This window comes from Otolemur garnettii, unplaced genomic scaffold, assembly GCF_000181295.1.
Source record: "Otolemur garnettii isolate 467f Iridium unplaced genomic scaffold, OtoGar3 scaffold00032, whole genome shotgun sequence".
Classification (NCBI taxonomy): domain Eukaryota; kingdom Metazoa; phylum Chordata; class Mammalia; order Primates; family Galagidae; genus Otolemur; species Otolemur garnettii.
The window spans coordinates 1,064,245-1,085,773 of record NW_003852427.1 but is presented as its reverse complement, the minus strand read 5'-3'; the positions used below and the strand labels follow the sequence as shown (position 1 = coordinate 1,085,773).

Sequence of the window (21,529 nt, the reverse complement as noted above, 5' to 3'; positions counted from 1 at the left end):
CCTTAGTGACCCCAGGTCTGTGACTCCAAGGAGACTGGGACCTCACTATGTCAAGTGAGTCTTTAGAGGCCAGGATCAGGCAGAGAGAGGATCCATGTGTGCAGCAGCCACTCTCATCCATCCAACTGTGGCCTGGAGGCCTGGAGGCCCCGAGGAGCAGGCAGGATAGTGCTTGAGCACCTCTGAGCCTAAAATGGGGCCCACACTGGTCCTGGGGGGTTCATGGGGTTCCTTGAGCACTGTGTAGATGGGTAGACATGAGTCAGCACTTCAGCTCTTCTCTCCAGAGGTAAATCATGGGTAAAAGTTTGGTCCTTTCTCCCACTTTGTATTAACGTACACACATTATATAATGTGTATGCTTGTGTTCCTAGGTAGTTTTGTTCATATAAATGGGATCATAATAATGATCTGTAGTTTTTCACTCATCTTGAATAGACTTCCTCATTAACAATATAGATCAAAATCATCATTTTTAAATTATATAATATTTTACAGTATAAAGGACTATAAATTATTAAATCAATCCCCTATTGATGACTATTCAAGTTATTTCAATTTAATATTATTACCAAAGACTATTTTTATACCATTTTATATCAATGGGTGAATATTTCTGGTGTCTTGCCTTTGAAGTCAGGGCTTTGGCCATTTCTGGCAGAAAAGTATAGGCAGGACTTTCATCTTTTCCTTGGAGGGGGCTCAACTGTTAAAAGCTGTATGTTGCCTCAGTAATAGCTGCCCTTATGACATCAGCAGTGTCCCTCTTCTACCTTTCCTGCCTGTGCCATAGCTGAGGAACACAGACCCAAGGGGTTTTGAACCATCTACACCCAACCCGTGTGTGACCAATGGTGAGTAAGAAAGAGCTCTCTTACTGTTCCATGGACACCAGTGACAGCAGATTTATTAGAGACATCCCCATGGATCTCTCAGGAAGAGGAGACCCCTTGCCACCGAAGACTCTTGAGAAGCCCTAGAAGCTGGAGATATGAGGGATATTGAAGGGAGATGGGGGAACAGCGTCCTCACTCTTGCCTTTCCTCTAATACCGATTGCAGGAGGAGAATCAGGGTGAAAGAAATGATAAAACTACAGAAAAAGATGAGTCTCCAGCGAAAGAGAATCCACCCTTGGCACCAAGCACCCTGGAAGCACATGCAGAGGTAGGAGGACCCCTGACCTGGGTATTGCTGGTCCTTTCTCTTTCTTTCTTTCTTTCTTTCTTTCTTTCTTTCTTTCTTTCTTTCTTTCTTTCTTTCTTTCTTTCTTTCTTTCTTCAGAGTCTTACTATGTCACCCTCGGTAGAGTGCTGTGGCATCACAGCTCAGAGCAACCTCTAACTCCTGGGCTTAAGTGACTCCCGCCTCAGCCTCCCAAGTACCTGAGTCTGCAGGCACCCGCCAGAACGCTGTTTTTTTGTTGTAGTTGTCTTTGTTGTTTGTCAGGCCTGGGCCAGGTTCAAACCTGCCAGCCCCAGTGTATGTGGCTAGTGCCCTAACCACTGAGTTATAGGCGCCAAGTCAGTATTGCTCCTTGTTGTTGTGTCCTCATGTTTTCTGTATGTTCCTGAGCTAAGAGCAGAAAATCAACTGCTTTTTGTTTGTCTTCTTTCTTCATTTCCTTCTCAGGCTAAAACTCTGGCTCTGTCTGAGGGACCAAAAGTAGAGAATGCTGACATGAATGTCATAGAGGTATGGCCTCCCAGAAGACACAGGGCTGGGGCTTGGGCTGGGGCTCAGGCTGTGTGGGCTGTGTTTGTGGAGTGGAAGGCCAAGATATGGGAAACTTGACTTGGTGAGAATTATATGTGGATGCACATGTGTGTGTGTGAGAGTTTGACCTCGTGGATGTATATTTGCTTGAGAATTAAGATTTAAAGTGTGAAAGTCAAGAAAAGTGAAAATGGGGAAATGATAAGCGAGGTCAAGCTTTACAGGGTGAGGGGAACTTTGAATACTACGACATGATGGAGGGAGAGAGCAGGTTGTGGATTTGAGCTGGAGTCAGAGGTGAGAGGACGGGGTCAGGGAAGATGCCACTTCTCCAACAGGGAAGGGAAGGGTAATGGATCCCAGATAGGTGGTCGGGCCCAGCTGGAACATAATAATACTTTGATCCCTAGATCACAGTGTTCTTGATCTAGACTGGCCACCAAGGTACTTGAAAACCAGGTGAGGGAGCTAGGACAGGTATACCCCCATTCTGCAGATGGAGTCAGTGAGACTCAGAGGTCAAGTTAAAGTGTCCATGTCCATTAACCTGCAGGTGGCAGAGGTAGGACACTTGCCTGGTCTCCTGGGTCCAGCTGTCACCATGCTCAGTGCTCCTGAATTTCAGGAGGGGTAATAGTTCATAGGAATCAGGGCCTTTCCTGGAACACCCTAGAACTGAAGTAGGGTGGGGAGTGTTCTCTGAATGTCTTTTGTTTTTCTTGAAAGCCTCCAGAATACCCAAAGAAGTTATCTGACAAAGATATGGCAGTCATAAGGATCCAGGCCTGGTGGCGGGGCACACTGGTACGGCGGGTGCTACTGCACGCAGCCCTCAGGGCCTGGATCATTCAGTGCTGGTGGCGGTTGATACTGTCGAAGCTTCTGGAGAAGAGGCGGCGGGTGGCTCTGGAGTCCTTTTCCCGGGAGGAGAGGGCAGCAGTTACTCTGCAGTCCTGGGCCCGCATGTGGTTCATCCGTCGGCGCTATTGCCAGGTGCTCAATGCTACCCGCATCATCCAGGCCTACTGGAGGTGCCACTCCTGTGCTGCCCGGGGTCTCATCAAGGGCCAGTACAGAGTCACTGCCAATCAACTACATCTCGAACTGGAGATCTTGCTGGGCTCAGGGCCTTGCATTGTAACAGAATGTATTCCCCTCCCAATAAAGGAGTGAAGTGGTCTTTTCTGGACATTCTGTTTAACAAACTTCAGGAGGTCAGGACAATGATGGCAAATACAGGCATCTCATATACCAACTCTAATGAATTGGCCTGAGGCGCTCTGTGGTAAAGGATTCTGAGCCCTTTGTTCAGACTGAGCAGAGACTGTGATTGATTAGCAATGTCTGCCATAGGTAGGAAAGCTGGGGGAACAAATTTGCCAGTTGGTCAACTCTAAGGAACATCATTATGTTTGGTCTATGTAAATGGTGCACTCTCTCCAAGACTGTATACTGGAAGCCTTTGGGAGGGTGGTCAAGGCAATGGCAGCACATTCTCCAGGAATCCATCCATCTGGATTTGGTTGCTCAGGGATTGTTCTGCCAATCCCAAGACTGAGATGAGCCCACCCACCCCAACCCCCATGGATCCCATGTCCTTGCTTAACTGAGGACTGTATCCTCATACTCAGCTTCTTGAGACCCTAAATGGAAGCTGTGAGAGAACACAATCCAAGTTCTCATTCTCACCATAAACACCGTCTATCCCTTTCCCTTGAGCTCCACATGGAAGCGAGGATTCATTCTCCAGACCAGCCCGGTATGGGCAGCTCTATAGGTAAGAGGGAGGGAGGCAAAGCATTCCACTGCCAGCCCAACCCTCTGGTGAGGGTCAGGCCCCATGCTATTACTGACACAGGAGCTGAGGAGGCATTAGCCTTTTCTCCCTACTCTCTCCCCAGGCCCATCCTCTGCAGAGGCTGGTCCAGGCAGGGCTGGCTCCTCTGAATATCCCTTCTTATGAAATGCTGCCACTTGGGGTTGGGATTGGGGCCCAGGTGATGATCAAAGTCCAGTTTAGAGGTCAAGGTATGAATCTGTCTGGACACTGCTTTCCTGTGGTTCCCAGAAGAAAGGGAGGAGTATGGGGGTCTGGGTCATTCTCCACCAAGGCAGCAAGCTCAAAGCCTTATGTCCAGCCATGCTCATTGGCTCTGCCGTGGTGAGCTGCTCCCTTGACTCACAGAGGTTTGGAGATGCTGCCGAGATGTCTCAGGCTGTGACTCTCTGTCTTGCTCTTGGGTGTAGGCTCTGTACTGCCATGTTCTGCCCTGCCATGTTCTGCCCCAGGGTCTCACTCAAGACCTGGCTCTCTCACATCCATACAGAAGTATTTCTTTCTCCTTGCCTCCCTTTGTCTTTTGTTCAGTGTCTCATAGCAAAGAGCTCTGTCCTGGGTCACATTTCTGGTTCTGCTTCTCACTGCTGTGTGGCCATGGACAAGTCATTTTCCCTCTATGAACTCGGCCAGTATCCTGAGCTGTGAACTTGGGCTAATGATCTCCACTGTTCAGGATGAATGTCAGGTACCATAAAAATCCAGCATCTTCAAAATGTCAAGTTCTACACCTTAAATATATACAACTTTATTTAATTTATTTTTTGAGACAGAGTCTCACTTTGTCACCTTGGGTGGAGTGCTGTGGCATCATAGCTCACAGCAGCCTCAAACTCTTGGGCTTGAGCAATCCTCTTGCCTCAGCCTCCCGAGTAGCTGGGATGTCTTTTTTTTTTTTTCTGTAGAGACAGAGTCTCTCTTTATCACCCTTGGTAGAGTGCTGTGGCATCATATTGCTCACAGCAACCTCCAACTCCTGGACTTAGGCGATTTTCTTGCCTCAGCCTCCTGAGTACCTGGGACTACAGGTGCCCGCCACAATGCCCGGCTATTTTTTTGTTGCAGTTTGGCCTGGGGCTGGGTTTGAACCCGCCACCCTCGGTATATGGGGTCAGCGCCCTACCCACTGAGCAACAGGCGCCACCCAGCTGGGATGTCTTGCTCTTGCTCAGGGTGGTCTCAAACTCCTGAGTTCAAGTAATCCACCCACCTCAGCCTCCCAGAGTGTTATGATTCAGGTGCGAGTCACTCTTCCTGGCCCTAATATATACAAATTTAACTTGTCAATTGTACCTCAAGAGTTCTTAAAAAAAAAAAAATCAGCAACAAAACAAGAAAGAGGTCACATCCATAAACCTTAAATGCCAGGGGCCACGAAGAAAGCAAATTCTGAGGCCAACTGGGAAGGCCCAGAAGAGCACAGAAGATGTGCTCATTGTTACCAAGGTGCCCCTGTTCCCCAGCCCCCTCAATGCTCCCCCTCCACCCTAAGGAGCACCTGTTTGTGTACATGCACAAGCAATACACATATCTGTTTATTTCTGTACCTATATTGACATCTGTGAGTTCACAAGGATACCTCCAATCCCAACCCCAAATTGGAGAGTTCTTTCTTTTTTTTCTTTTTTGAGACAGAGTCTCAAGCTGTTCCCTGGGTAGAGTGCTATGGCATCACAGCTCACAGCAACCTCCAACTCCTGAGATCAAGCAATTCTCCTGCCTCTATCTCCCAAGTAGCTGGGACTACCAGGTACCTGCCACAACGCCTGGCTATTTTATGGTTGCAGCCATTGTTGTTGTTTGGCGAGCCTGGGTTGGATTTGAACCTGCCAGCTCAGGATATGGGCTGGCACCTTAGCCTCTTGAGCCATAGGCGCCGAGCTGGAGAGTTCTTTCTTGTTTTTTCCTTTCCATATTTCTATTTCTGAGAATGTCACTCCTGGCTCCCATTATCCTTAATAAATTTTCTCATTTGTTCTTCCTTGTATGCAAGTAATCTTCCAGGGCCAACGGTGGCCTCTCCCCTTTGCAGGCACTGCCCCTGCTCTGCTTGAGCTCTGACATGCCACACACCAGGCTACTGGTCTCTTCATGTGGCTCTGGGTCTAGCTTCCACCAATGGTCTGCTGATCCCTGTAAATGCCTCCTTCATCCAACCTGAGCTGACACAAAAGGTCAGGACACCCCCCTCATTGTGCACAGGTTCTGACTTCCTGTGCTCTCCTTATCCTGTTGGATATGATACCCATCCCCAATGATCAACAACATCCAGAAATCAACAACATCCCCAGTGATGGGTATCATATCCAGCAGGATAAGGAAGGCACAGGAGGACCTTACACCAACTGTTTACCAACCCAGGAGTAAGTCAGATGGACTTCAGATTCCTTAGAAACAACACAGGTGCAAAGAGAGAGTGGGGCCACACTCCCAACTTTCTGAAGAAATATCTTTTAAAGCACAGAATTATAAATCACCCTAGATGTTATCCAAGTATTATCCCATATCTCCCATGCAATTTGTAGAGCCAGGGATATGGCACTCATCAGTAGGCTAAAGGAAAATAAAAAACAAAGATGAATACTTAAATAAGAGTTTTCAAGCTTTGGAGGAAAGCAAACCCAAAAGATGAGAAGAATAGCAGAATGGACATACCAAGTGTAGATTAGTGAATGGAAACTTATTTATTTTTTTATTTTTGAGATAGTCTCAAGCTGTCACCCTGGGTAGCGTGCCATAGAGTCACAGCTCACAGCAACCTCAAACTCTTGGGCTTAAGAGATTCTCTTGCCTCAGCCTCCCAAGTAGCTGGGACTATAGGCGCCAGCCACAACGCCCAGCTACTTTTTTTGTTGCAGTTGTCATTGTTGTTTTAGCTGGCCCAGGCTGGGTTTGAACCTGCCAGCCTCGGTGTATGTGGCCAGCGCCCTAGCCACTGAGCTATGGGCACTGCCTGGAAACTTTGATGTGAAGAATCCTCCTGGATTGCAGCACAGAAGGGCAGAGAAATGAAAAGGTTAAAGAAATAAAAGTTTCATTCATGGTTGAATGCACATTCTTGAGAAAGGAAGTACAGAGATGGAGCCAGAACCATTCAAAGCATTGGTGAGGTTTAAAGAGACTCTACTTGCCTTTAAAAAGCGGAGGAAAACAGATGGTGCTCCACACAGGTCGCAGCGCAATGTCATAACTGATGAAGATAAAGTCCTTACATATTTAAAGGGAAAAAGAAATCAACCAATTACCTCCTAGGGAATAAGTTTCAGATAGAGACCAGCTTTCTCAGCAGCAGCACTGGGTGCAGGGAGAGAGTGGGGAGCAATATTGCTAATACTCTGGAAGAAAGTAAATTTGAGCATTGAATGATACACTACCCCAAATGCCATTCAAGTAGAAGGGCAAAGGAAGGACATTTGTGTTAACTCAATGACATTTTTAATAATTCAAAGTTTAGTGTACATCAAACATCTCCGAAAATATTTCTGGGAAATTAACTCCATGACAATGAAAAATGAATCTAGGAGAATGACACAAGAAGTAATGATGAGTGCCAATGCCACCAAAATGTATGTTATGACCAACAAGATTTTTTCAATTAAAAACATGCATATTTCAGGCGGTGCCCATAGCTCAGTGGGTAGGGTGCTGGCCACATAACATCAAGGCTCGCGGGTTTGAACCTGGCCTGGGCCAGCAAAACAATGACAACTGCAACAAAAAAATAGCTGGGTGTTGTGGTGGGCACCTGTAGTTCCAGCTACTTGGGAGGATGAGGTCAGAGAATCACTTGAGCTCAAGAGTTTGAAGTTGCTGTGAGCTGTGACGCCATGGCACTACCCAGGGTGACAACTTGAGACTCTGTCTCAAAAAAAATTGCATATTTCTATAAAAATATGTATACTATTGGGGACGGGCATATTGTCTCATGCCTATAATCCTAGCACTCTGGGAGGCCAAGGCTGGTGAACTGCCTGAGCTCAGGAGTTTGAGATCAGCTTGAGCAAGAGCAAGACTTCGTCTCTAAAAATAGCCAGGGGTTGTGGCAGGCACCTGCAGTCCCAGTTACTTGGGAGGCTGAGGCAAGAGAATCATTTGAGCCCAAGAGTTGGAGGTTGCTGTGAGCTGTGATGCCACTGCACTCTACTGAGGGTGACAAAGTAAGAGTCTGTCTCGAAATATATATATGTATACTGTCTCAGATGGTACCAACATAGGAGGTTGGCAGAGGCAGTGCCTAGAGAAATGGAAATTGGGCTAATTTCTTGCCTCATTTGGGGCATAAGTGATACTGATTTGCTCCAGATAGTGCAAAATAAAATATGTGTTAAAATTTAAGTGTAACTACTAGAAGAAAAGGAATAAGGTATAAAATTTCTATGTAACGTAGAAATTATGTTCAACTAAAGCAGAAATCTAAAATACAGTGAGTCAAACAAACTAGAGGCTTGTTTGCACATCACATAAAAGAAGTCTGAGCCTGGGCAGGCCAGTCCTGCTGGGGCAGCCCCATAATGTCATCATGAGACTAAGCTCCTACTATTCTCTTCCCCCTTCTACCTACCATGTTAGGGAGATGACCTGTGTTCTCCTGCTCTCAAAGTGGTTACCAGAGTGCTGGCCATTGTGTCTACATTTTAAGAAAGAAGGGGGCTAAGGTGAAATGTTAAAAAGGGCCATTTGAGTCCAGGCAGCCTCCTTCAAGAACTTTTCCAGAAGACCTATCTAGCCATTCCTGCTGACCTCTCACTGGCCAGTGAGCATCACACAACTATACTAGCAGCTAGGGAGGTCAAGAAATGCTATTCATTTGCATGAGGCTGTTGCCAACCTCAGTAAAATTAGTTCTTTTAGTGAGGAAGTGAGGGTGTAGATACATGTGGGTAAGCAGCTAACAATTTCTAAAATAGTAGAAGGAAAAAAATTCATCAATCTCAAAACTCACTGAAATGAGCTTTCAGGGAGTTTTAACTAACAAAAGATAGGAAAAGAAAAATGAATCATAAGAAAAATGATAGATTTAAAGTAGAAAATAAGATGACAACAACTTTATGTATATGTGTATCAAGAATCAATAAAACTGAATTACTAATATCCATCTATTAAAATGAGACTCTTGGACTGGGTTAGATAGGTCTTACTTGTGGACGTGGACTGCCTTTAACCAAGGACTTGCTTCTCAGCTCCTGAGTGCTGACTGCAGCTTTCAGTTTTGTTAGGGGTTGCCTCAGCTGCAAAAGCCTGCTTTGCTCAAGGTCGAGCTCTTCCAAATGTGACCCACGATGACTGATGGAAGGAATAAAGACCTGCCCATTGGACTCAGATTAGGGCAATTCTCCAGGACCATTTCAGCATCAAAGCTTGCTGTGGTACTTGCTAGGGATACTAAAAGAATACTATGAATAACTATACACATGTTAATTTGGTGAAATGGATCAAGTCCTTGAAAACCAAAAACTACCAAAACTTGTGCAAGATGAAATAGATCACCGGAACCATCCTGTAGTTATTTAAGAAGTTGAATTTATAGTTTAAAATCTTCCAGATGGGCGGCGCCTGTAGCTCAAAGGAGTAGGGTGCCAGCCCCATATGCTGGAGGTGGCAGGTTCAAATCCAGCCCTGGCCAAAAAAAAAAAAAAACAAAAAAAACCTTCCAGATGATTGGTTTTACTGGAAAATTCTATCAAACATTTTATAAATGAAATCAATTCAACACAACCTCTCCTACAAAATAGAAAAAAAGGAAGAGCTACTTTCCAATTCATTATATGGTGCCAACATAGCCCTGATACTAAAACCAGACAAAGACAATGTAAGAATAGAAACTACAGCCCAGGCCGGGTGCTATGGCTCATGCCTGTGATCCTAGCACTCTGGGAGGCCAAGGCAGGAGGATTGCTTGAGCTCACAAGTTCAAGACCAGCCTGAACCAGAGTGAGAACCTCGTTTCCAAAAATCAAATAGCTGGGCATTGTGATGGGCACCTGTAATCCCAGCTACTTGGGAGGCTGAGCAAAGAGGATCACTTGTGCCCAAGAGTTTGAGGTTGCTGTGAGCTATGATGCCATGCCATTCTACCGAGGGCAACAAAGTGAAGTATATTGGTATACCCTAACAATATACTTTATGAACATAGAAGCAATACTTCATCAATAAAATTGAGTAAATACAATCCAGCATATGTGTGTGTGTGTGTATATCTATCTATCTATCTATCTATCTATCTATCTATCTATCTATTTTTTGAGACAGAGTGTCACTTAGTCCTCTTGGGTAGAGTGCCGTAGCATCATAGCTCACAGCAACCTCAAACTCCTGGGTTCAAGCTCCTCTTGCCTCAGCTTCCCAAATAGCTGGAACTAAAGGCACCTGCCATAGCGGCCGACTTTTTTTTTTTAGAGATGGGGTCTCGCTCTAGCTTGAACTTGTGAGCTCATGTGACCCTCTAGGCTCGGCCTCCCAGAGTGCTAGGATTATAGGCGTGAGCTACCATGGGCCATCCAACTATTTTTTTAGAGATGGTGTAATTGGGGGAGGAACGTTTTGCTCTTGCTGAGGCTGGTCTCGAACTTGTGATATCAAGTGATCCACCTGCCATGGCCTCCCAGAGTGCTAGGATTACAGGCATGAACCACCATGCCTGGCCCAGCAACATGTATTATGTAAAAAGTATATAATATTACATTCATGCCTCACTTAATGATGGAAATAAATTCTGAGAAATGAGTTGTTAGGTAATCTCACCATTGTGGAAACATCATAGATGATGGATCTAGATGATACAACCTACCATATAAACACCTAGGTTATATGGGATAGCCTATTATTCCAAAGTTACAAACCTGTACAAGATGCTACTATGTGGAACACCAAATACCACAGGCAATTGAAAGCATAATAGTAATATTTGTGTATAGAAAAACTACATGCTATCTCAATTGAGACATAAAAAACATTTGGCAAAAGTTAACATTTGTTCATAATAAAAACTCTCAACAAATTAGGATGAGAAGAGAATTTCTTCAACATGGTAAAGTTCATCTATAATAGTCCTACAGCTAATGTTTACTTATTGATGAAAGACTGGAAGCTTTTCACCAAGATTAGGAGCAAGGCAGAGATGTTTTTTCTCACACATCCTATTTTCTAGCCAGAAAAAGAAATAAAAACCTATAGATTGGAAATGAGAAAATAAAACTGCCCCTATTCACAGATGACATGATTGTTTATGTAGGAAACTCCAAGTACAGAACAACCCTCCAAATCCTCTAGAATAAATGAAAGAATTGAGCAAAGTTACAGAAAACAAAGGTAACACAAAAAATTCAATTCTATTTGTATATATTAACAACAAGTGATTGAAAACTTAAATATAAAAATGATTTTATTGGGGCCAGGTGGAGTGGCTGACGCCTGCAATCCCAGCGTTCTGAGAGGCCAAGGCAGGAGGATTGCCTGAGCTCACAGAATTGAGACCAGCCTGAGCAAGAGCAAGACCCTGCCTCTAAAAAAAATAGCTGGGTGTTGTGGTGGGCACTTGTAGTCCCAGCTACTTGGGAGGCTGAGGCAAGAGAATTGCTTTGAGCCCAAGAGTTTGAGGTTGCTGTGAACTATGATGCCATGGCAGTCTACGGAGGGTGACAAGTGAAGCTTTAAAAAAATCCCCCAAAACAAAAAACCCATGATTCTATTTGTAATAGTTTCATAAAATGAAATTCTTAGGTACAGAATCTATATTTGGAAAACTACCAACAACTGGTGGGGGAAAAAAATCGAAGAAGACCTCAATAAATGGAGAAATACACTGTGTTAATGAATTGGAAGATTCAGTAAAGATGTCACTTGTCCCAAAATTGATTTAAATAATTAATATAATTTCAATCAAAATCTTAAAAGGATTTTTATAGATATAGATAAACTAATTCTAAAATTTATATGAAAGTCAAAAGAATTAAAATATCCAAAACACTTTTAGAAAAGAACAATAAAGTTGGAGGAATCATACTATCTTATTTTACGACCTATTACAAAGATACAGTAGTAATTAGGCCTGTGGTATTGGTGAAGGGATAGATACACAGACTGATGAAGCAGACTAGAGAGTCCACAGATGGATGCATACAAACAAAGCAAATCAGTTTTTCTTTTCATCAAATCTTGTTTTAATGGGTCTCAAAATTCTGTGATAGATTTTTGGTCAAGGTGTTTCCATTAAAAACTACTGATTTTGAAAATGAATGACTTAAAACTGCCACACAAAAAGACCCCCAAATAGTCCACAAGACATTCTTCTTTCCTTCTGAAAGTTTTCTGATGTTATCATTAATAAGTCTTTTCCTATTAAACTTAAATGGCCAATTGACACAAACAGTTCTGAGACCATGCTTCCACACCAGTTAAGGAATGGCAGTTATTAGGGGTAAGATTCACTTAGTCTTCTGAGTTTTCTGGGCAGACTTGGTGACCTTGCCAGCTCCAGCACCCTTCATGTCCACTGCTTTGATGACACCCGCAGCAACTATTTGTTTTGTATCATGAACAGTGAAAAAACTCAGAGGAGGATAGTCAGAGAATCTCTCTACACACATGGGCTTGACAGGAACCTTATCAATGATGCCCAACATCAACAGATTTCAAGAATTTGGACCATCTTTCAGCTTCCTACCAGAGTAGTGGTCCATTTTTCCTTTCAGCTCAGCAAAAATGCAAACTATGGGAGCTGTGTGACAATCCAGTACAGGGTGTAACCAGCACTAATTTCACCTGGATGGTTCAGGATAATCATCTGAGCAGGGAAGTCAGATGCTTCCATTGGTGGATCATTTATGCTGTCACCTGCAATGTTGCCATGATGAACATCTTTGACAGTTACATTTGAGACAGTCTCACTGTGTCACCCTCAGTAGAATGCTGTGGTGTCACTGCTCATAGCAACCTCAAACTCAGGCTTAAGCGATTCTCTTGCCTCAGCCTCCCAAGTAGCTGGGACTACAGGTGCCCACCACAATGCCTGGCTATTTTTTGTTGTTATTGTTGCAATTGTCATTGTTTTGTTGTTTAGATGACCCAGGCCAGGCTTGAACCCGCCAGCCTTGACATATGTGTCTGGAGCCATAACCACTGTGCTATAGGTGCTGACTTGCCAGTTACATTCTTGGCACTGAAGCCCACATTGTCCCCAAGAAGAGTTTTGCTTAAAGCTTCACAGTGCATTTCAACAGGCTTTACCTGAGTTGGAACATTGACTGCAGCAAAGGTGATCACCATGGCAGGTTTGAGAACACCAGTCTCCACTTGGCCGACATAGACAATTTTGTGGCTATCCTGAAGAGGAGACACAAAGTCTTATCAGTTGGATGAGTTAGTGGCAGAATGCGATACAGAGCTTGAAGTAGCCTGGTTCTAGTGATACTGCCATCTTTATGAGTGACTTCCCATCCCTTGAATCAAGGCCTGTTAGCACTTGGCTCCAGCATATTATCACCATTCCAGCCAGAAATTAGCACAAATGCCACTATGTTGGGTTGTAGCCAATTTTCTCAAGGCAAGTGCTGACTTCCTTAACAATTTCCTCACATCTTTTCTGGGTGTAGGGTGGCTTGGTAGAATCCATTTGGTTAACCCCAGCAATTAGTTGTTTCACACCCAGTGTGTAAGCCAGAAGGGGATGCTCACAAACCTGCCTATTCTTGAAGATGCCAGCTTCAAATTTACCCACATTGGTAGCAACAACCAGGACAGCACCGTCAGCCTGAGATGTGTCTGTAATCAAGTTTTGAAAAAGTTTTGTGTGTCCTAGGGCATCTCTGTGTCCTGGGGCATCAATAATAGTCATATAATATTTGCTGGTCTCAAATTTCCACAGGGAGGTATCAGTCTTGATCCTAAGCTTAAAAACCTTATGACTGCTAGGCTATGAAACTGCTGGGCAAGTAGTTGGACAAGTCAGCACGTTCAGCTTTTTAAAATTCATGAAAGTGATGATGATGATTACTGGTAAGTCAATAATGCCAAGTGAAGTTTACTATTGATGCTACTAGTTCAATAACACAGTAGGTTCCAGTATTTTCCACCAACTACCTCCTGATGAATAATACAGTGAATAACCATAGGCATCAAGCACCTTACATTTAAGCTTTGTAAGTTTGTCCAACTAAGCCTTTTTTTGTAGTCTACACCTATTTTTTTTACTACTATCAGTTTTATCCCATCTTGGCAGATTCCATTTTAGGTTGTATTGAATTAGCATTAGTGTTTTCTCAACTTTTTCAACAAACATTCTCCTCTTTGTTTCTTTTTCATGCACTATGCCTAGAGGTTAATTCTTCAGCCACTTCAAACTTGGAATTTATTCTTTCAACAAGCAACAGCTGAAATGTGTTCTGCCCACTGACTAAGAGCCAAGAAAAACCGCATGAAATAGGCTGCCTTGTTTTTAAATTAACCATTGATGTTGTTCTCATGTCTTTCACTCTGAGCAGTGATTCTCAATGAAAGGTTAATAGTGGTAAGTTTATTTTCTCTGTCTACTTTTCTTCAGCTGCTACAATCAAACAGGATTTTATTAACTTACTATTGGTAAACAGCTTCCCCTGTTTGGCTAACAAATGAACAATTTAGAAACTCATTTTGCTTGTAGTCTTTTTTTTATTTTTTATTTTTTATAAAGAAATTCTGCTTTGATGAGCTAACTTTTTTTTTAAGAGACAGAGTCTCACTTTATCGCCCTTGATAGAGTGCTGTGGCGTCACACAGCTCACAGCAACCTCCAACTCTTGGGCTTAGGCAATTCTCTTGCCTCAGCCTCCGGAGTAGCTGGGACTACAGGCACCTGCCACAATGCCTGGCTATTTTTTTGTTACAGTTTGGCCAGGGCTGGGTTTGAAGCCCCTACCCTAGGTATATGGGGCTGGCGCCCTACCCATTGAGCCACAGGCACCACGTGATTTCTAACTTTTATTATTATTTCTTTCTTGTGAGTAAGGAATATTGTGGATGACTTAGCCAGATAACATCGATGTATAATATTGGATTCTTTTTACAATAGCTATAGTGTCATCGGTGTCTGTACCCTCAATGAATCCCAAACAACAACAAAAAACAATAGCTATAGCACCGTTGTATAATGAACACAAAGTTTTGCCATTGTCTTAAAAGTGTAACATTTAAAATCCTGTATGCTTGTTTTGAAGCAATGGGTATGCATTGATAATAAAAAAATAGTTCATAATACAGCAATATGTGTGGCCCTCAAAACGCTCTTTAGCTATAACTACACCATTGTGATTTTGTGTGCTGAGCAGCAGTGGGAAGTGAGGAGAGTGCCACGAACAGTCTCTGTCTATTTAACTCTGTCACTGTAGTGCAAATGTAGTTACATACAATATATAAGTGTGGCAGTGTCCTAGTAAAACTTTATAGGCACAGAAGTCTGAATTTCATATAATTTTAATGTGTCATGAAATATTATTCTTTTGAGTTTTTTAGCCACTGAAAAATATAAAAACCATTGTTTGCAGATTGTGCAAAACCAGGGTGGGCTAGATTTGACCTATAGGTTGCAGTATGCCAACCCATGCTGTAAGTTGATGCCTGTTACATGGTGCTAAGCAGCTAACAGATAGAATGTACTTAGGGACCAATGTGTGGAAGTGGTGGTGGGCTTGTTTCTACCCTTCCAGTTATCTACTTGAGAATTTGTACATTTTGTCCCTGAGACTTCAGGCTCTATCTAGACTGGGGCAGGAGAGGAAGATTTTTATCAGGGCTCACAGTAAAAGTCCCATTAAACTCAAAGCTATGGTTGTGACTTGTCACTCTTGCCAAGAGATGAGCAAATACATTGGAAATATACTGTGGTTAGTGCTTCCGTTTGCCCAATATTGTGTTCCTCACTTCTTCAGAAGTATATTCCCTAAGAACACTCCACAGTTAAACTTTGCATGCAACCTTCCAGTGCAGGGTTCCAAAAAGCTAATATAAGACGGGCCCTGACCCACAGAACACCCAGGTCTGCCATCTGTTGTAGCATTGGGCCACCCCAGATTACCCGGTTATGAACTTCTCACAATATCCTAAACAAACAATATTGAGACTCTCTACATATCTCCCAGACCCAAGAGCCAGTGTTAAAGCAAATATTTCTCTTGGGCCAGGGCCTCTCTCCAGGCGAGGTAAACTTTGGACTTCTGTTGTGACTTGAAGTCTTGGTCTCCCAGGGTGGGACATGATTGGGCTGGGACAGGAAGAAAAGAGAAACGGTCTTTTGTGGGCAAGTGCTCTCTGCCCATAGTCCTGGAGCAATGATCTGAGGTGGTAGTATAGGATCTTGGACTCATTCTCAAAATGCACCTGCCTGGAACTCCCAGCTATGGCGGTAGGCATTCAGTGTACGGAAGCGGGGGTGGAAGACTGAGGGTTCAGGACTTCTATTGGTTGCAGCCTGGAAAAATCACATTCCATTCCTGCTCCCCACTTTTTTCTCTGGGGCCCCAAGTCCCCACATTTCCCCTCTCTCATCTCCCTCCCAGGTGTCTCCCTTCTCTGTCCCCTCCATTTTCAGTGCCACCCTTCTCCTCAGTCCCACAGTGTCCCAGTCTCCTCACCTCAGACTTGGGGACTTTCAGCACCAACCCATGGCCACTCCTGTCCTTACTGGGGCAGAGGACAGAAGAGGGAATGGCAGGGTTTGTCTCTAGGGATGGAAAGGAGGCTTGTGGGCTATGAGGGCTTTGGGTCTCTGTGGAGAAGTGGGCCATGGGTAGATAGTCCATTTTTTCCATCTATAAGTGTTCCATTTACTGAACACTTATTTTTCACCTACTATGTCTTGCTACTATGTGGCCTTTGGGGTCACAAATATGAAAAATGCTCAGGCTCTGCCATCCAGGAGCCAGTAAGGGAAGGGGTCAGTCAACAAACAGTGACTCCCACAGTTTCTGAGGAGGACCACTGTGGAGATCTGTAGAGGGATCTTGGGATGTCTCAGGGCATAGGAGACACCCTGTCACTCTGTCACTCGTGGGGCTGCTGGGAGGACAGCTATGTCAGGGTGTGCATATAAAGGTCATTTATCTGGGGGTGGGGATGGAGCTGCCACAGAAGAAATGCCCTAGGCAAGGGCCGATGGCAGGGCCATCTTAGCACAGCCAACTCCCAAGAGACCCGCTAACCCTCCTCTGCAGGCTGTGAGCTGGTAGCACATACAGAGGGCTGATCCTGCTGGGACCCTCAGTGATCCCTGCTTTCTTCTCTCCTTTCCACTCCTTCCTAAAGATGTCTACTGAGAACCTCTGGAGGGGACATTCTGGTAGAGGACGGGGGAATGGTGGAGGTGGTGCAGGAGGATGGGGAGAGGCCCTGGAATGCGGGCGCTTTTGCACCCAGAGGTCAGATGGTGGTCCTGAGGAGTGCTTGTGCCTTGTTCCCTATACTGTGTCCCTTTGCCTAGCCTCCAGGAGGCTACCCCTATCCCACTCCCCCCCAGGTGCTCACCTAGCACACCCCCAAAACCACCCTTAGGATGGTGTCACCCCTCTGCTTCTCAGCCCCTGTGGTGACTCCTTCCTGCTCACTGGCTGGATTTTGAGCTGGTCCTGGTGGTACAGATGGCCTAGCACCCTCCTGTTTTGTGAAGGTTTATCACATCCACCAGTGCCCCAGGCCCTGGGTCTTTTCTTGTCTGAGTCTCCCTCCTTCCTGGGCTCCAGTCCTCTTGTTCCACTGGAGTTGGAATGTGGGATCCTTCCTATGCCCTTGGAGTACAGGAACCCTGTACTACCCTGTCCTACCACCCCAAACACACTTAGATCCTCCTATGATAATTTCTGCATTAGAACCAAGATGGAGGGATGTATTTAAATAAACTTTTATTGAGGCATAATTTATACACATATGATAGCATGTATCCATTTTAGGTATACATTTCATCTATTTTTTTGACAAGTTTATATACATGTGTGACCATAATTAAAATATGTAACATTCTGCTACCCACATAATTCCCTTTTAGTCCCCATACTGAAGTTTAGGCAACCACTGTTGTGTCCCCATCAAGGTAGTAGCCCTTTCTGCTGCACACATACACTGATTTACACAACATGCCCTCTTTGGAGTTTGGCTTCTTTTGCTTGGCTAATTTTTTAAGATTCTGGATGGAGGTTTCTTAGAAAAATTTTTTTTCCAGCAACAATGAAAACTCAAGCATCAGAGAAGTGTGGAGATGGGGAACCTACATGGCATGGTTTAGAGCCAAGTCTCAGAGTAGAGCAGAGGTGGGATGATGACTGGTTGCCTGGGAGCTGGGTGAGCCATGCATGGTCGCTGCACATCAGTCCTTTCATCTGTGAAGTAGGGCTAATTCAGAGCATTGCTGTTAACCATGGACAGTGGAATATGGTGAGGAGAGGCTTGACTCTGGAGCCAGACTGATGGAGGCATTGCATTGATATGGATCTCCTAAGGCCTGACCAACACCTTTTCTTCAAACAGATGCTTTCTGCCCTTTCCCTGCCCCATGTGTTGTACCCACTACTTCTCCCAACCTCCACCTTACTTCTTTCTTCCCTGCCCCTCTCTCATGAACTTCACATTGACACCCCCCGGTCTCAGATAGCCTCCTCCCCTTCCCTACATTCCCCCAAGTCTCACTCTGGCCACTCCTATACTCACCCTTCATGTGACTCCAAATGTATTCCTTAATGACACTGATGCTGTGACTTTGGAGGGTCTGAGAATTCACAGTGTCAGATGGGTCTTTAGAGACCGCCATCACATGGGGGGATGACCATGTGTGCAGTGACCACCCTCATCCATCTGATTGTGGCCTTGAGGCCCTGAAGGGGCAGGAGAGCACTTGAGCACATCTGAGCCTGAGATGGGGCCCTGGCAGGTTCTGGGGGCTACATGGGTTCTTTTTGGCCTGCATGTGTCCAGCTATCAGGGGCCTGTCAACTGATGGACCCATACAGAGCCCAGCAAGAGGGAATCGAGCCACAGGGAGGGGGTTTGTTTTGCCTTTTTTTTTTTTTTTTTTTTTTTTGAGACAGAGCCTCAAGCTGTCCCCCTGGGTAGAGTGCCGTGGCATTATAGCTCACAGCAACCTCCAACTCCTGGGCTCAAGCGAGTCTCCTGCCTCCACCTCCCAAGTAGCTGGGACCACAGGCGCCTGCCACAACGCCAGGCCATTTTTTGGTTGCCGCCCTCATTGTTGTTTTGGTGGGTCTGGGCTGGGGATTCGAACCCGCCACCTTAGGTGTACGTGGCTGGCGCCTTAGCCCGTTGAGCTATAGGCACTGAGCCTGTTTTGCCTTTTCAATTCCACTATCCTCATTAGAGGTGATGGCTATTAATTTTTGTATCTTCCTAGGCCCCACCCCCTTTTAGGATAAAGCCATTATAACATACAGGTATAAATATGTGCTTATATTAGGATTAATTTATTTTTCATCTTGATTTGTTTCATTTACTAAAGATGGTACATTCATATGTACATAGAGAACAAACTCTTATCATTAGTTGGTATACCAGTGTTTAAATGAACTGAATACAGTTTAATTAATATCATCTGGGTTTTAATGAGCATCATTATATACCTTTGCATCAATGGGTCCATGTTTGGGGTGTTATTTGTAGCTAGAAATCTGATCACTCTGATGAGAAAGAAAGGACAGGTCTTCTGGGTTTTCTCTAGAAGGGATTCACCCACTGGAAGGCATTGGCTGCCTGCATCATAGGTGCTCTTGTGATGTCATTGGTCCCTCCTCTCCTCCATTCTTCCTGGTGAAGCTTTGGCTGGAAGAGTGCAGACCTGAGGGTGATGGAACCATCTTGCCCCTAACCATGGGTAATTTCATGGGTAGTTTACTAGAGTGCAGACCTCTGGGGATTTGACCATTTGTCCCCAAGTCAGAGGATTGAATACTTTGTAAGAGGCAGATTTACTTAAGCTTTCTCAGGGGGCAAATAACATTTCCTAAAGTTATGAGAGGATCCCACTTGCATCTAAAGTCTCATACAAAACTAGAAAGCTGGGTCTGTGGTTGACTTGGTACCTAGTGGTGGGGAGGGCACCCTTACTTTTCCCCACATTTTCCCCTTAACTTTGATTACTGTAGGATAGAAAACTGCTTTAAATTATCATCAAAGATAATGATGAAATAACATTAGAAGAACAGAGATCGAAGGAGCAAAGGCAAGAATAGGGAAGCACCTCCACCTCCAACACCCACACTCATTCCATAGCCATTGCCTTCCCTGAAACTCTGGGTAGACCAGGGATTGGCCGCTCCTTGGTGGTCCTTTATTTGATTCTTTCCTAGGTAGAGAACTGTGAGTCTGGATGAAATATGCAGTGTATATTGTGGCAAGGAGGGGGACAGAGGAGTGTGAACCCAGAGCACAGAGGATTGAGAGTTGCAAGTGGGGACTGTATTTGGAGAATGTAAGGCCCAAAGTGTGGCATGATGAGGTCTAAAATGTCTGTGTTAGTGTGCGTGAGTGTTTACATTTGTACTGATGTACATGTTAATTGAAGTTTAAGCTGTTAATGTGTGTGAGGTAAAGGTATCTTTTACTACTTTGGAGAGGCAAAAGAACACAGTGGGTGGTGGATTTGACCTGAAGTCAGAGTTGAGAAGGCAGGGCCAGAAAAGGATGCAACTTCTCCAGGAGGTGGGAGGGATCATGGATCCCAGATAGGTAGTTGAGTCCACGTGGAACTTGTAGCTCTTTTACCTTTAAATCATTGTGTTCTTGCTCTAGACTGGCCAATAAGGTCCGTGGAAAATAGGGTAAGGCAGCTAGCATAGGTGTGATCCCAGTTTGCAGGTGGGGAAATTGAGACTCAGAGGTCAAGGTGAGGTATTCATGTCCATTAAGCTGAGGGTCACCTGCCTGGTCTCCTGGGTCCAGGTGTTGCCCTGCCCAGTGCTCCTGACTTTACAGGAAGGGGCTATGGTTAATAGAGGATCAGAGGCACTTCTTCGCACATTCTGAATGTTCTAAGTATCCTAAGTGTTCTCTAATTTCTCTTGCAAGCCCCCAAAGAGAACACCACCATGATGCAAGCATCTGCAGCTGTTTTCATCCAGGCCTGGTGGCGGGGCACACTGGTGCGACGAACACTGCTGCATGCGGCCCTTAGAGTTTGGATCATTCAGTGCTGGTGGAGACAGATGATGCTGAAGATGCTGAACATAAGGCGGCGGGCGGCGCTGGAGTTCTATGCACGGCAAGAATGGGCAGCTGTCAAGCTGCAGTCCTGGGTCCGCATGTGGCACATCCGCCACCGTTACTGTCGCTTGCTCAATGCTGTCCGCATCATCCAGGTCTATTGGCGCTGGCATAATTGCCATTCCCGTGGCTTTATTCAGGGCCATTATGAACTCAAAGAAAACCAACTCGACATTCAACTTGAAATCTCTCTGGGCTCACAGGCTTGTAAGGTGCAACAATGCATACCCCTTCCAATAAAAGAATGACCAGGTCTGCTATATCCCTGTCCCCAGCTCTTTTGGTCAGAAATATTTTCAGGAGGTCATTGTTTGAAAAAAATGATAACAGATACCAAGCATGACACAAGTCAGTTGTAAGGAATCAGCAGGAGTTGTCTGGCATCCTATGTGATGTGGAGGTGGATTCTGAGAGCCCCAGTCCTGGATGAATAGGATCTGTGATTGATTAGTAAGGTCTCCCGTAGGTAGAAGAGTTGGGGTTTCATGTCATCAAATCAATCCACTCTGGAGAAACTATGTAAATGGAGCCCTTCCAACGAGGAGGACTGTATCATCATCTTTTTATAGCTTTGCAAAAAAAATTTTTTTTTGAGGCAGAGTCGCACTTTGTTGCCCTCTGTAGAGGGCAATGGCGTCATAGCTCACAGCAGCCTCAGATTCTTGGGCTCAAGCGATTCTCTTGCCTCTCCAAAGAGTGAGACCGCCTCTCCAAAGAGTGAGACCCCATCTCTAAAAGTAACTGGGAG

General features: G+C 44.8%; 2 protein-coding genes and 1 pseudogene across 2 annotated transcripts; 2 read left to right on the top strand and 1 right to left on the bottom strand.

Moving 5' to 3' along the window:
• The first annotated feature begins 247 nt into the window (after positions 1-247).
• On the top strand, positions 248-2,900 carry IQCF1 (IQ motif containing F1). The gene is made up of 3 exons (XM_003789481.3): positions 248-289; positions 1,632-1,694; positions 2,442-2,900. Exons 1-3 carry the CDS (start codon positions 248-250, stop codon positions 2,886-2,888), a joined length of 552 nt encoding a protein of 183 aa, XP_003789529.2. The 3' UTR covers positions 2,889-2,900.
• Positions 2,901-11,975: 9,075 nt separating this feature from the next.
• Positions 11,976-19,278, bottom strand: LOC100960161 (annotated as a pseudogene).
• A 69-nt stretch (positions 19,279-19,347) lies between these two features.
• On the top strand, positions 19,348-21,041 carry IQCF5 (IQ motif containing F5). The gene is made up of 2 exons (XM_003789358.2): positions 19,348-19,393; positions 20,587-21,041. Exons 1-2 carry the CDS (start codon positions 19,390-19,392, stop codon positions 21,027-21,029), a joined length of 447 nt encoding a protein of 148 aa, XP_003789406.1. The 5' UTR covers positions 19,348-19,389; the 3' UTR covers positions 21,030-21,041.
• The last annotated feature ends 488 nt before the right edge of the window (positions 21,042-21,529 follow it).